Here is a 14,304-nt window from a genome sequence, read left to right as displayed (position 1 = left end):
CACCCATGCTCTAGGAGTTCAAGTCCTGCCCTTGGCAACTTTCTGAGAACGTGTATTAGTGGCTCTTTGTTGCATTCAAAGAGGAACAGTGTTTGGGTGTGATCCTTGGTCTTGAGGCCCAGGTTCAACTCCCTGCTCTGCCATAGACTTTCTGTGGGACCATGGACAAGGTGTTTAGACCCAGAACCTCAATTAGCTCCCATTGAAATCATCCTTTAAGATAGGATGGACATATCTCAGATACTTGGTGTCCTGCAGTGGTACTGTGTCCCCCTTCTCTGCAATGTCTCGCTGCCTAGGGTGGATGCAGTCCTGAGGCTATGGGACTGCCTCAGATCATAGAATCATAGAAGATCAGGGTTGGAAGGGACCTCAGGAGGTCATCTAGTCCAACCCCCTGCTCAAAGCAGGACCAATCCCCAATTTTTGCCCCAGATCCCTAAATGGCCCCCTCAAGGATGGAACTCACAACCCTGGGTTTAGCAGGCCAATGCTCAAACCACTGAGCTATCCCTTCCCCCCAAGATGCTACAGAGAGCTTCTTGCTGCCAAAGGGGACGTTCTGTGCCTATCATGGCCCATGTTCCCCTCTGCCAGCTTTGAAATAAATAACTCGAGCCGCTCAGGAAATTTCCACTGAAATGTTTTTGAATGGACAAGGTGGTTTCTGCAAAATTAAACTGTTCCACGGGAGAACGTTGGATTTGCAGAAATGTTTCAATATTTTGACGGGGGAAATTGCAATGAAATATTTCATTTCATGTTGTGCCAATGTCAATCTCTAGCTCCACCTGAGCCCCCTCATGGGAGTTGTCGTTTGGTTACCTTGGGGTCCCATTCCCTCCTATGGATGGGACTCGCCTGATGTATGGTGGTTGAAGGGTTAATGTCTAGCTATTCCACCTGGAAGCAGGCGGGACACACCCTGACTGTTTCCTAGGAGCAATGCACACATTGCTCTATCCAAGGACAAGGGCTAGATATGAACCCTGAGAACTTGATTGTTTGGACAGCTACTGTGGGAGGTTTCTTTAGCCTGGGCTCAAGGCCTGAGAACCAGGATTGTAGTAGATAGAGGATGGTAACTAAGCATATGAATCAACGTCATACATTCCTTTGTGTAGCAGTGTGTAATGCTTAGGGGGAGAAATATAATAAAAGGAGAAGGTGGAAGGCAGGGGGGGCAGAACAGCCCATCTCCGCTGACCAGCCTGCTTGCTTGCATAAAGCTGTGTTCTGTCTCATCACTGAACCGCAACAACTGGCGCCCAACGTGGGGCCCTCAGCACTCACCTCGCCCGGCAAGGGTTTCAGACGCGTCACTCATCCACTTCGTGGATCCCGGTGAGTATTTTTCATTGTGGTAAGTATGGGAAGCTCCCTCTCTGCTTTGCAAGTGCAACACCGTAATGAGCTGCAGTATTTGCTGCGTAAGGCTCAGCATGACTGCCCGGCTCGAGAACTCACTCTCCTGCTACAGGAGGTGCGTGCCAAGTGCCCGTGGTATCCTGAAGCTGGAAGCCTTAAGCTAGCGGACTGGGAGCGATTGGGCCAGACATTGCACAAAGAGCCTCGGGCACCCGTGCAGGCTTTACATGCCTGGCACCTCTGCCGCGACGTGGTACAGCGTGTCGCCTCAGACAGACCCTCCCTCGCGAGGCTGGTGCTCTCGCTGCCCCCGTCCGCCCCTGCAGTCATCCCCCCTCCTGGCGATGCGACACAGCGTGTCGCCTCGGAAAGGCCCTCTTCAGCACCAACAGAGGAGCTGCCGATCCTGCCACCCCCGTCCGCTCCTGCAGCCATCCCTCCCCCTGCTTCGCCCCCAGTGCCTCTATTACCACCGCCTCCCTGGCCTTCCCCACCGGAGCCGGTGTGTGATCACCCTCCCCCCATGGGGCCCCCTGGAGAGTCATCTGCATCTGCTCAGAAGCTTTCGCTGGTGCAACAAATGGTTCACGCAGCGAAAGCTCGATCAGATCTTACAGCAGAGGAGCTGGCTGATCTGGTCTCCGTTTGCCCGGTGACCTGGCAGAATGATGACCAGGGCAACCCCGTGGGCACCTGGACCACTCTGCCATACTCGGTGGTTAGAGAGGTAAAGAAAGCAATTCGTGAATTTGGCCTGACTAGCACCTTTGTGCGTGGTCTCATTGAAGGGATGGGTGCTGGGTACTCCCTAATCCCTGAGGATTGGAAAACGCTGCTGCGCATGATGTTGTCACCCAGTCAGTATGTTATTTGGCTTAGTGAGTATCGGCAGATGGCAGAACGCCAAGCCCAGGTATATAGAGAGCAAGGTATCATTTATGAGCATTTGGCAGGGGAGGGCCAGTTTGCTACTATTGGGATGCAGTCTCAACTCCCTCAGGCCGTCTTCCCCATTATCTCCACCTGTGCCCAGCATGCCTTCAAGAAGGTCCCGGATTCAGGCAAGCCTACCAAAAGCTTTGTCAGTATCCGTCAGGGTGCCTTAGAGTCCTTTTTGGATTTTACCAACAGATTGCAGGAGGCTATCCTCCGACAGGTGGATAACACTGAGGCAGCTCACGAGCTCCTGTTAAAATTGGCAGTTGAAAATGCAAATGAGGATTGCCGCCGTGCTCTCCAGGCAGCACAAGTCTCTGGTATTTTAGAGCTCTCAGACATGCTGCGGGCGTGCCAGAACATTGGCACACAAGCCCACAAGGCTGGAGTTCTGGCTGCTGCCCTCAGAAAAACTGGGAAGGAGGGGAAGCGCTGTTACCGCTGTGGTAAGGAGGGTCATTTTCAGCGGGAGTGCCGCTCATCTAAGGCACCAGCCCGACCCTCAAAGAAGTGCCCCAAGTGTGGGAAAGGTTATCACTGGGCTAATCAGTGTCGTAGCGGGTCGGGAAACCGCGCGACGGGTCCCCCCCGAACCCAGGGCCAAACGGGGGTGTTTCCTACTCAGGCAATCGCTCCTCTGCCTTGGAATCCGTAGACTCTATGAGGGCAGCGACTGCTGGAAGTGCAGGGCTTGATTTGATCATGCAGGAGGACACTGACTTTCGGCTGCCAGGGGAGGTCTGTGCCATACCTACACAGGTGACGGGACCTCTCCCTGCCAGCTTTGTGGGTCTTGTTCTCCCTCGCTCACATGCTGGGAAACAGGGCTTTTTTGTCATTCCAGGGGTCATTGATGCTGATTACACTGGCATTATTAAGGTTCAGGTGTGGACTCATCTTCCACAGTCGCTCCCACGTGGACGGTCAATTGCACAATTGATTTTAGTCCCCTATCAGGTGCCAGCTGCCGAGGATCGAACTCGGGGTGGAGGAGGCTTTGGATCGACGTTGTCTCACTCGCTGTCTCACAGCGCGTCTTCTCCACTTGTTGCTCTGACAATGTCAGTCCGCCCCTCAAAACCTTGCTAGATAAACAATTAAAACAAGGGGAGCTGCGTCTCTGAACCTTAGGAGACATTCAACAACAGATGTATATCCTCTTGTTTACTTTACATAATTTAACACTGAATGCAGATCAGCAGACCCCTGCGGATCGGCATTTTCACAAATCTGAGGTACTGGAAAGACCGCGTGTCTTTTACCGTCAGCTGCCCGATCCACAGTGGCTGGGCCCAGCACCTCTAATTACTTGGGGTCGGGGATATGCTGCTGTGTCTCTCCCTGCAGGACCGTTGTGGGTTCCAGCCCGGTGCGTGCGACCAGCACTTAAACAACATGGCATGGCACCAGGGGCTGTCGAATCCCATACCAGAGTTTCAGCTGACCTTGGAGGAGACCGCGTTGCCCCCCGAGTCGACAACGGCGGGACGGAAACGGAGGAGGCGTAACGTCCCAAGCCAGCCCGTGACATGGGGAGCAGTAAAAGCATTGGTCGCACGGCTCAACGAAAACTGGCAGCAGATCAGCAGCCAGAAACTCCTAAGACTTTGTTTGTGGCGATTCTCGCCCAAATCACTGCTAATTCTGTGATGATTGTGTGCCTTTTGTGCCTGCTATTTCCTGTAGGGGTTGGCTCGGAAGCGCCTCCCCCGTTACAAGTCCGAAGGAGAATAAGATACTGCTCTTTGCTTATGCTAATCTTTTCTCCCAGTACTCTAGCATGGCTAATTGGGGCCCGGCCAACTATATTCTGCCTTGCACGGCTATATCCCTTCACACACCGCACCCGGCCGGGGCTCACAATGTCACCTGTGCGCGTGTAGTTAACTGCACTAGTACAAAGGTGCCATTGGGCTGTCAAAAAATTTCTTAATCCCTTTTAAATTGTTCCCATGCTGTTAATGTTTCATATAATTATGGCCATATCATCCTACCATCAGGATGGGTTTTTACTTGTGGTTCATGCACCTTTAATTATATTCCTGCAAATTTAAGTGATGGCACCCTTTGCTGTCTTAGTAGAATGATACTTATATTGCCTTTTGCTGGTTACAATTGTAGTAAAAGAAGTGTATCCCTTTTAGATGATTATATTGCAGATGTTAAGCTTTTGGTTATTTTGTGTTTGTAATTATTGGGCTTATTTTTTGTTGTTGCTGTGTACAATGTATTCCTTCCTTGTTAAGACTTTGTAAAATTTTTGCCCTGGAAAGCTCCCCAGGTTATGTCCTTGTCTGTCTGGGAGTTAAATAGCATGATAAAACAAATTGGCGGCTACCATGAGATGGCCAACTTCAATAAACAAAAAAGGGGAGATGAAGGGTTAATGTCTAGCTATTCCACCTGGAAGCAGGCGGGACACACCCTGACTGTTTCCTAGGAGCAATGCACACATTGCTCTATCCAAGGACAAGGGCTAGATATGAACCCTGAGAACTTGATTGTTTGGACAGCTACTGTGGGAGGTTTCTTTAGCCTGGGCTCAAGGCCTGAGAACCAGGATTGTAGTAGATAGAGGATGGTAACTAAGCATATGAATCAACGTCATACATTCCTTTGTGTAGCAGTGTGTAATGCTTAGGGGGAGAAATATAATAAAAGGAGAAGGTGGAAGGCAGGGGGGGCAGAACAGCCCATCTCCGCTGACCAGCCTGCTTGCTTGCATAAAGCTGTGTTCTGTCTCATCACTGAACCGCAACAGGTGGTGGCTCAGCTAGAGGGAGAGACTGAGGTGCACCATTGGGAGGTGTTGTCTGAACCGGGATCCTGGCCGGTAGAGGTGAATGGAGAGATGAAGTGCACAATAGCTCAAGCAGTTCACGTAACTTAACATCCATCCAACTCGAAGCGAAATGTTTTGATATTTCCAAACCACACATTTTTGGAGCCTTTCGTTCCATGAAAAGTTGTGACATTTTTGACTTTTTGTCCCGATTCAGGATGAAAACAGCCAATTCTGAGCATTTCTTGCTGGATAGAAATTCTGTTTTTCTGTCAGCTCTACAAATAAGAGAGCTGGTTCACAAATGTGGAAAATAATTGAGGGAACAATTTAATTGACACTCGCTTCCCCTGATCTTCATGGAAAATGTTCTCAGCTATGTGCTCTATAACAATAAAAAAAGAGAAGAAGCAGAGAAAATATGTACTAAACAAATGCATTACAAAGAACACAGACAGTAAGATGACAGAGGCGAGAGAAAGACAGAGTTGTCAACGTTTCTCCCATCACGATTTATCACATGGCGTGCGGCAGGGAGAAACCTCCCAGAATGCCCAGCTTTGGCTCATGCTGATTGGCCATGGCCTCACTTGTTTAACCGACAGTTCCCACACCATATGGCCTTGACAATGCTGAGTCTCAGAAGTCTGTTTCCAGCAGCTGCTCTGCTAATGGGTCCCTATTAATAGCGCGACTCTGGAAGGGCACCGGTGACGGCCTTTTGGAGACGAGGCTTTCATTAGTGGGATTGTTTTAGGACCTCCTCTTTTATGGACAATGAGATGACTCAGTTAGCAATCGTTTGGGCTAAATCACTGCTTGCCACTGACATGAGCTATGTGGCGAGGTGCCGAATTGCTGACATTTAACTGTCATCGGAGAGCTCTGTGTCTAGTGCTAATCCCAGGCAATTAGGGCACGGTCTACGTTGGCCATCAATATCCCAATTAATCAGGTGTCAGAACCAACTGCGTCCTGCTGTCAGGAATACCCACAGTGAAGAGCTCATTCCATCTATCAAGACCTAGAAGAGTTCCAATGTTCAAGACTTGGAGGAGCCCAGGGCAGGGCTAGCTGTGAGCTCCTCCCAGAGCCACATCTCCTTGGCCAATGGACAGACACTGGGCTCCCATCTCCCATTGTCAGCCTTCTTACACTAGCCCCTACAGCGCCTCCTGCTGGAAGAAGCTGGACGCAGGGTAGCAGCTGCACTCTTCAGAGCTCGCACTCGGACAGACTAGCTTTCCCCACAGCCGTGGTTCTCAACCTTCTTTTCATTTGCGGACCCCTAACAAAGGTCGAATGGCGGTGCGGACCCCTTTGGAAATCTTAGACGTAGTCTGGGGACCGCCAGGGGTCTGCGGACCACAGATTGAAAACCATTGCTCTACAGCACCTCCTGGTGGGAAAGGCTGGGATTGGAGCAGCTGGGAGCTCCTCATAAGGAGAAGTCCTGGACAATTCCTCCCCGCACTTTCTGTGCAGCAGGATTCCCGCACTGGCCTCACCCCAGGGATCACTGGCCAGATGATCACCTGCTAATTGTCTTTGGGATGAGGCTTCTCCTGCATCCAAGGTCAGATGTGCTCTACCTCTCTTGCCCTCCCTCAGCTCCTCCTGTGCTGAGCAGCTTGTAGGGGGCAGGCCGTGCCAGCACAGGGCTGGCAGAGTCCAGCCTGAGTACTGGAAGCGAGATCAGCTCTCATCCCTGATGATGAAGGCTTAGATACACAAGATTCCTAAAGCCAGCAAGACAGGCCTGAGGGACAGGTGATAGTTACTTGCCACGGATCCATAGCAAATATATTTCTACCACTCCATCACCCTAGCCTGAGTCCCTGCTCGGAAAAGCCTGCATTCAAGAGCAAGCATAATGCAGAATATGGAGTGTGCTAATTAAAGATGGCTTGCTCTTTGCAACAGGTGGGCCTCCTGGAGTTTGAGGAAGCAGGAGATGCAGCAGCGGGAGTCCATTACCCACTGAGGAGGTCCCCTTCCAGTGGCACCAGTTCAACCCTCAGGGAAGCTGGGATGGCACCCAGCTGAGCAGATTGCAAAGGTGTGAAAAACACTGGCTTTACCTAAAGAGACCCTGCAGGCAAAAATTTCCAACAGAAGTCTGTAGTCTTGCCAGTTCTCACAACTTTATTGCAAGTCTCTGAACCAGTCTCACAATGTTTGATGTTTTAATTAAGGCCCCAGCTCCTGGCTTCATGTGAGTAGGGAAGAATCTTGGCAAAAAGTCCGTTTCTAGCCTTTGTGGTTGCTGATAAAAAATGGATCCATGGGCACCCTAAAGGCACAGAGACCAAAATATTTTTAAATCAGTCTCATGGGGTCTGGCTTTTTGAGGTCTGGCTTGTGATTTTTGAAAGCTTGGGGTAGGAAATACTGTAACTTAACCACACACACACACACACACACTCGCATGCTTCTGCCATCACAAACCAGGTCATGACACAAGCCAAGCTGTTGGTTCTTTCATATATTAATTAATATTGTTCTTCATTTGTATGGTCAGAGCATGGAGGAACCCCTGTCAGAAACCAGGTCCCCATTGTGCAAGGTGCAGCACAAAAACAAAATAAACAAACATAGCAGATAGCCTCTGCTCCAAGGAGCTCACCGTCTGAGTATAAGACAAGAGACAACAGATGGACACAGACAGCTGGGAAATACAAGGAAACAATGAGACGATACTGGCCAATATGATAGCAGACTATCTGCTGTCAAGATTTCTGTAACCCTCATGGAAGAGGAGAGCTTGCAGGAGGGTTCTGAAGCAGGATAACTTTGCAATATGCACCCGCTAACGGGCAATTCTGTCTCAACCTTGGCATCGAAGTACCTTTGTAAATGAGAGGGTAAGTGAGGTGACATATTTTATTGGACCAGCTTTTGGTGGTGAAATAGACACGCTTTTGAGCTACACAGATATTAGCTGACCCACCTTGTCTCTCTACTATCCTGGGGCCACCGCGGTTACAGCAACCCTGCCAATAGCCGTGTAAACAGCAGAGCCGCTCAAAAAAAGTTCCCCCACACAATTTTCAGACGGAAAAGGCTTTTCCAACAAAAGACACGTGTTTCTGAAAACCCTTCCTTCCCTTCGGCCGGGGTCTCAGTTGTTTGACCAAAAATATTTAGGATCACCCTGTTTCGTTTCAGTTTTTCCAAAATCGGCAAAAATGTCTGTGTTTCCATTGAAATTTCTTTTGTTTCCCTTGCCAGCACCATGCCCACACTCACTTTCTCTCTTCCCTTCCTCCCTTCCACCGGGAACCAGGGACCAAACCAACCCAACAAAACAACAAAAGGCTCCCACAAAATGAAACTACATGTTTTGATCCGATAAGTATTCAAATAGTTTGCGTTTCGTTTCTGAATGTTTTTATTGGAAAATTGAAAAAATATATGTGAAAAATTTCAAATGGCAAGAACATTTGTCATTTCATTCCAAAAATATCTGTGATTTCTCCCCCCCCCCCATTAAAATTAAAACATATTTAAAATAAACAGGTAAACAAATAACTTTTTTAAACATCTTGTTTCAAAGCACTTGGGGAGGCTGTATGGTCTAACTGCTAAGACGCCAGGTTGGGGGTCCAGAGATGTAGCTTCTATTCCCAGCTCTGCAACTAACTCGTGATCTGCCCTTGGGCTAGTCACTTATTTTCTCTATGTGCCTCAATTTTCCCATCTGTGAGAAATGTACAAGAGCAGAAAAGTCACATTTAATTGTAAGGGGCCTGATTCTGATCTCACAGCACCTTTTCATTGTGCAGGCCATATTTTCAGCTGGTGTAAACTCCATTGACCTTGATGGAACTTTGGCGGTTTACACCAGGTGAGGATCTGGCTTGTAACTCCCTTGGGGACGAATCTCCGTGGCCATTTATGCCTGTACAAAGTGGCCGTACAAACACTGAAATGGAATTCGGAACTCACTCACTCACACAGTAGCATTTTACCCCCCTCTTTGCACTCCCTTTGCCCAAGCATTAGTGAGTATCCATGGTGCAAGGCTGGTGAGACTCCGGCCCATTGACTTTGACATTTTGTTTTACACATAATGAACAGTTAGCCTGTGGAACTCATTGCCACACAATATCAGAGGCCAAAAGCTCAGCAGGATTCAGAAGAGAACTGGATGCATGAGTTGGGGGAGAGCACTGCCAGCCTGGGGGCATGGGCAGGGGTTTGGCACTGCCAGGCTGGGGGCAGGGGCATGGGGAGGGCACCACCAGCGTGGCAGCATTTGCACAGGATTTCAGGGAGGTGCAATAGTCACCCAGAGCTCTCCCTAGTGTAAATCATAGCAGCCAGAAGCATCCTGTGCTGGGAACAGAGCAGACATGTTTTCTCCTCACACTCACACCCCTGGCACAACCCCTCTCCTGCCTGTGGCGGGCACCGAGGGGGGGTGCAGTTGCGAGCGCGGGGTCACAGAGCAGGGGGGCAGGGAGGTGAAGGAAGCCAGAGGGAAGGGAGAGTGAGTGGGAGGGAAGGTCCATGAGGTTTGCTGGGAAAGGCCAGCATCTGGGGCCTCCATTCCTGCAGCCCAAAGAAACCTTAGCGAATAATCTCCATAAATAATTAAGCAGAGGGGCTAATTAGTAACAAACAAGCATTAGTCCCTGGTGGGACGGCGGGGCTGGCTGCCTGATGCATGTGGGCAGCTAGCCGGCTGGCTGCAGCCAGGCCTGGGCCCTCTGTCGCGCCCGGGTTCCTCAGGCTGGTGTCTGTGGCGGGCCCTGTCCCCGTGGTCGTGTCCCCCGGGGGAGGGTGATGGTATGAGGGAGGCCGTGGCGGGGTTTGGGAAGGGCTGGTTGATGCGTGCGCGCGCTGTGGCCACGTAGGGCTGACACCTGCCCTCCGGCGTACCAGGCCGGCCTGGGGGACCTGTGGGGCCCTCAGTAAATGAAGTGGCCAGATTGTGTGAAACCAGTGGCTGCTTTGCCACCAGCAAGGAGTGTGTGTGATGGCAGCTGATGGGGGCTCAGCGATTGCTGCTTTGCTGTGTGTGGGATTGCACTGGGGCCTGACAATGGGGGACTGTGCCCGTACACTCCACGCACACTACACCCCAGCATGACAAGCACACACACACCTGCTCCTTTACATTACAAGCACATACCACTACACTTTTCCACAACGACACCCCTAAACTACAGGCACATACCCCTACACCGTTACATAACTACAGCCGTATGCTACAGGCATGTACCCCTACACCGTTACATAACTACAGCCGTATGCTACAGGTACGTACCCCTACACCTTTATATAACTACAGCCGTATGCTACAGGTACGTACCCCTACACCGTTACATAACTACAGCCGTATGCTACAGGTACGTACCCCTACACCGTTACATAACTACAGCCGTATGCTACAGGTACGTACCCGTACACCTTTACATAACTACAGCCGTATGCTACAGGTACGTACCCCTACACCGTTACATAACTACAGCCGTATGCTACAGGTACGTACCCCTACACCGTTACATAACTACAGCCGTATGCTACAGGTACGTACCCGTACACCTTTACATAACTACAGCCGTATGCTACAGGTACGTACCCGTACACCGTTACATAACTACAGCCCTATGCTACAGGCACGTACCCCTACACCTTTATATAACTACAGCCGTATGCTACAGGTACGTACCCCTACACCGTTACATAACTACAGCCGTATGCTACAGGTACGTACCCCTACACCGTTACATAACTACAGCCGTATGCTACAGGTACGTACCCCTACACCGTTACATAACTACAGCCGTATGCTACAGGCACGTACCCCTACACCTTTACATAACTACAGCCGTATGCTACAGGTACATACCCCTACACCGTTACATAACTACAGCCGTATGCTACAGGTACGTACCCCTACACCGTTACATAACTACAGCCGTATGCTACAGGCATGTACCCCTACACCTTTACATAACTACAGCCGTATGCTACAGGCACATACCCCTACACCTTTACATAACTACACCTCTATGCTATAGGCTCATACCTCTACACCTTTATAGTACTTTTCAGAAGGAGGCTGGATAGCCGTCTGTCTTGGATGCCTTAGACACAACACATCCTGGATCTTGGCAGGGGGTTAGATTAGATGACCCTTGTGGCCCCTCCTAACCCGCTGGTTCTACTGCACCCCCGCAATACCGGTGCACACCCTTTCATCTTTACAGTATTACGTCATCCCCCTACAGGCACACACTCCTCCATCATTACACGAATTTACCCTCGTGCTCCCGGCGCACACCCTGCCCCATTACAGAATTGCACCCCTATGTTCCAGCTGCGTACCCCTCACGTTCAATGGAGTGTGCACAACTCTCTCTGCGTGTTCTCGGACACTTCGATTGCCTCCAGCTGAGGATCTCTAGCCCAGCCAACCCGGCCTCTCTTTGGGCCGCATCCTCAATCAGTGTCTCTCTGGAGTTATGCTAATTTCCTCCAGCTGAGGAACTGGACCACTCTTATCAGGACAGAACCAGAATCTTACTTAAGTGACCCAGCTACCGCTTCCGACCAGAATTGCTTCGAGTGTCAAATGGGGCTCTAATGATGCCTCCTTTCCCCCTCTTACGTCTGCCTTGTCTATACAGCTTGTAAGTTCTTTGGCTCAGGGATGGTGTCTTTATACATGGACACGCAGCACCTAGCGCGGTGGGGCTCTGAGTACGGTGGGGCTCAGCTCGGTTCTCTGGACTGCCATAGGTATAATAATAAGATCAAACTTAGCATGGGGTAAGTGGGAGCTACTCCAGTGAAATCAATGGCATAGCTTAACTCTGGCTTAATTTGGCCCTTCCCCTCTCCAGAGACAACCCAGGCCTGCCTATAGTGGGGGCGGGGAGGACACAGAGTGAGGGCAGCGGGCTTCAGCAGTGTTACGGAGCATGCTCGATACAAGCCAAGCAACAAATTTGGGGGGAAAGGGGGCATGTGACCCCCCCCCATGCTGCTCACAGCGTGTCACCTCTACCCCGCTCCATTTCTGGCCCCAATTCTGCCCTGACGAACAGCAGGATAAATCCGGCTACTGGAGGCAGGCGGTTCACTCCAGGTTTCCGCCGAGAGCAGAACCGGGCCCTTCGTTTGCAATCAGCCAGAGAAAAAGCAAGCAGCCCATAAATAAAGCCAGCGGCATGACCTGGGACCTTGTGCACAGAGCTGTTAAATATCACACAGGAGGGGACTGGATTTATCACCCTTATCGCTTCCCAAGTCAATTACCTGCTCTGACTTTGCCCAGCTCTGTCATTCCTCTTGTCAAGGCCGCGGCTAGGAGAGAGGAGATGCTTCCTCTTTAATCAGCCTCTTGCCCGAGTGTAGATCAAGGCAGTCCCATTGCCAGGGCACTCATCTGCAAGCCTCTGGGCTGCATTTGCGGGGGGCAGGCAACCAATTCTTTGCCTCACCTCTGAACCTCTCCCGGGAGCTGCGGAAACAAGAGCAAATCAGGGCCGGCTTGGTGAGGACCAAAAGTCATTGCTTCAGAGAGACAGGCTGGGCTTGTGTTTGGTGTCGTGGTCTGTGCCCGGGGCACCTCACGCTACCATAACACAGCTAATTCATAGTATTAATAAGGCATTTGCCTGGGACTCAGAACACCTGGGTTCAGTTCCCCGCTCTGCCACAGGCTCGCTTCAGGACTTTGGGCAGGTAACTTGATTGGTGATTCAGTTTTCAAATCTGTACAATGGGGATAATACTCCCTGCTCCCTCCCACCATCTGCCTTGTCTGTTGAGATGGTGAGCTCTTTGGGGGAGGGCCGGTCTCTCATGGTCTGAGGAGCGCCGGACACAATGGGTAACACTAGAGGCTAATGTTATGCAAACACAATTAAGAGCAAGCGTAATTACTCTCCCCCTGGCTGTCTGATGCCCTGTGTGAAATGAGTTGGGGTTTCCGTCAACTCCCCAATGGCCCGGTGGCCCATCACCCAAACTACCCCCACGTGTGCCAGTCTTGCCTTCTTGCTGCCTTTGGACACTTTGGATCTAAAGAATGAGCTCCCGCTCCAGACTTTTGCTCAGGGTTGAAGCCCCACGGCAGGTGATGGACGGAAGTGGCATACGTTACTGCTCACGCACCCGTTCCGCTGCCCGCCTCGCCTTCTGGAGCCAGCTGTCGGGCACGCCCTCATGCTGCGATTTTACACCCTGCTCACCTGGCGCGCGAACCCACTGCAGCGGGTTTGTTTAGAAACAATTAACGAATGCGGCTCGTTTCCAGTCAGACCCGCCGTGTTCCCGGACATGTCCTCATGCCATCGCACATTGGTCCCCGCTCTCTCTGCTGTTCGACACGACACTTCTGACAGGGGAACAGGCCTGTGCGTTCGCTAATTGCCGACAGCGCTGCTCATTAGATTTCCCCATCGTGCTGGGCAGAGCGAGAGTTGTTACAATGCCCTCTTGCGGTTCATTTATTACAAGTTTAGACCCCCCCAAAGTGTATACCCCATATAAAAGCAACCCATCCGATATGGAATGGTCACATTTTATTATTTTGACTTCTTAGGGTAGCATCCAGGAGCTCAGCCATGGTCCAGGACCCCGCTGTGCAGACCCATTTCTGCAGGAAGCTGGGAACCTATTGGGCCCCTTCTAGCCTACATGGCTAGGCCTGTGCAGTGAGAGGGGTGGTCCCCTGTCTACCACCAGTGCATTGCAATCCAGCCGTGGTATCGGGGCTGCGGGGCAAAGTCACACCGGGTCTGGCTGCAGCAGAGCCCAGACGTTTGAAAGACGCCGTCTCGGGCTATGCCCTCTCTCAGGTCACATTTTATAATGTCTTCTGCCAGCCAGTAACTACCGATGAAGTGAGCTGTAGCTCACAAAAGCTTATGCTCAAATAAATTGGTTAGTCTCTAAGGTGCCACAAGTCCTCCTTTTCTTTTTGCGAACACAGACTAACACGGCTGCTACTCTGATACCGGTCCTTGTGTCCTCACTGAATTCCCACAGAGACCTATGAGATCTCAGAGGGCTGCCGCAATCGAGTGCTAAACCAGCTGTCTTGTGAGCAGGCAATTAAGTCACAGGGTATCCTCCCACCCCCTGGGCCCCCAGCTGTTGACAATCCCAGCAGATGATAAGGAGACAGAGGAACACTTTTGCCACTAGCTGGAGTTCTTCCAAAGGAAGGGCACATTTTGGCTGGATGCTCAGCGCTGCCC

The 14,304-nt window shown here is 51.0% G+C and overlaps 1 protein-coding gene across 2 annotated transcripts; it reads left to right on the top strand.

Annotated features, from left to right (window-relative positions):
• The first annotated feature begins 881 nt into the window (after positions 1-881).
• Positions 882-5,032, top strand: LOC144929525 (uncharacterized). Of its 2 annotated transcripts, none has more exons than XR_013634790.1 (2): positions 882-1,344; positions 3,652-5,032. XR_013634790.1 is itself a non-coding variant. In XM_078849271.1 (2 exons), the coding sequence occupies exons 1-2, from the start codon at positions 1,370-1,372 to the stop codon at positions 3,952-3,954; spliced, it is 1,029 nt and encodes a 342-aa protein (XP_078705397.1). In that variant the 5' UTR covers positions 1,351-1,369; the 3' UTR covers positions 3,955-5,032. The 2 variants fall into 2 exon arrangements, 1 of the variants encoding a protein (XP_078705397.1); XM_078849271.1 differs by lacking the exon at positions 882-1,344 and adding an exon at positions 1,351-2,095.
• Positions 5,033-14,304: the final 9,272 nt, after the last annotated feature.

This window comes from Lepidochelys kempii, chromosome 17, assembly GCF_965140285.1.
Source record: "Lepidochelys kempii isolate rLepKem1 chromosome 17, rLepKem1.hap1, whole genome shotgun sequence".
In the NCBI taxonomy this organism is placed as follows: domain Eukaryota; kingdom Metazoa; phylum Chordata; order Testudines; family Cheloniidae; genus Lepidochelys; species Lepidochelys kempii.
This window is presented reverse-complemented; position numbering and strand designations above follow the sequence as displayed.

What these genes read in the sequence shown, in the direction of transcription:
- LOC144929525 (XM_078849271.1), top strand. Translation starts at nt 1,370, where the DNA reads ATGGGAAGCTCCCTCTCTGCTTTGCAAGTGCAACACCGTAATGAGCTG. An exon ending in CATACTCGGTGGTTAGAGAG is followed by an intron (nt 2,096 to 3,651) that starts GTAAAGAAAGCA and finishes CTCTCCCTGCAG; the next exon opens with GACCGTTGTGGGTTCCAGCC.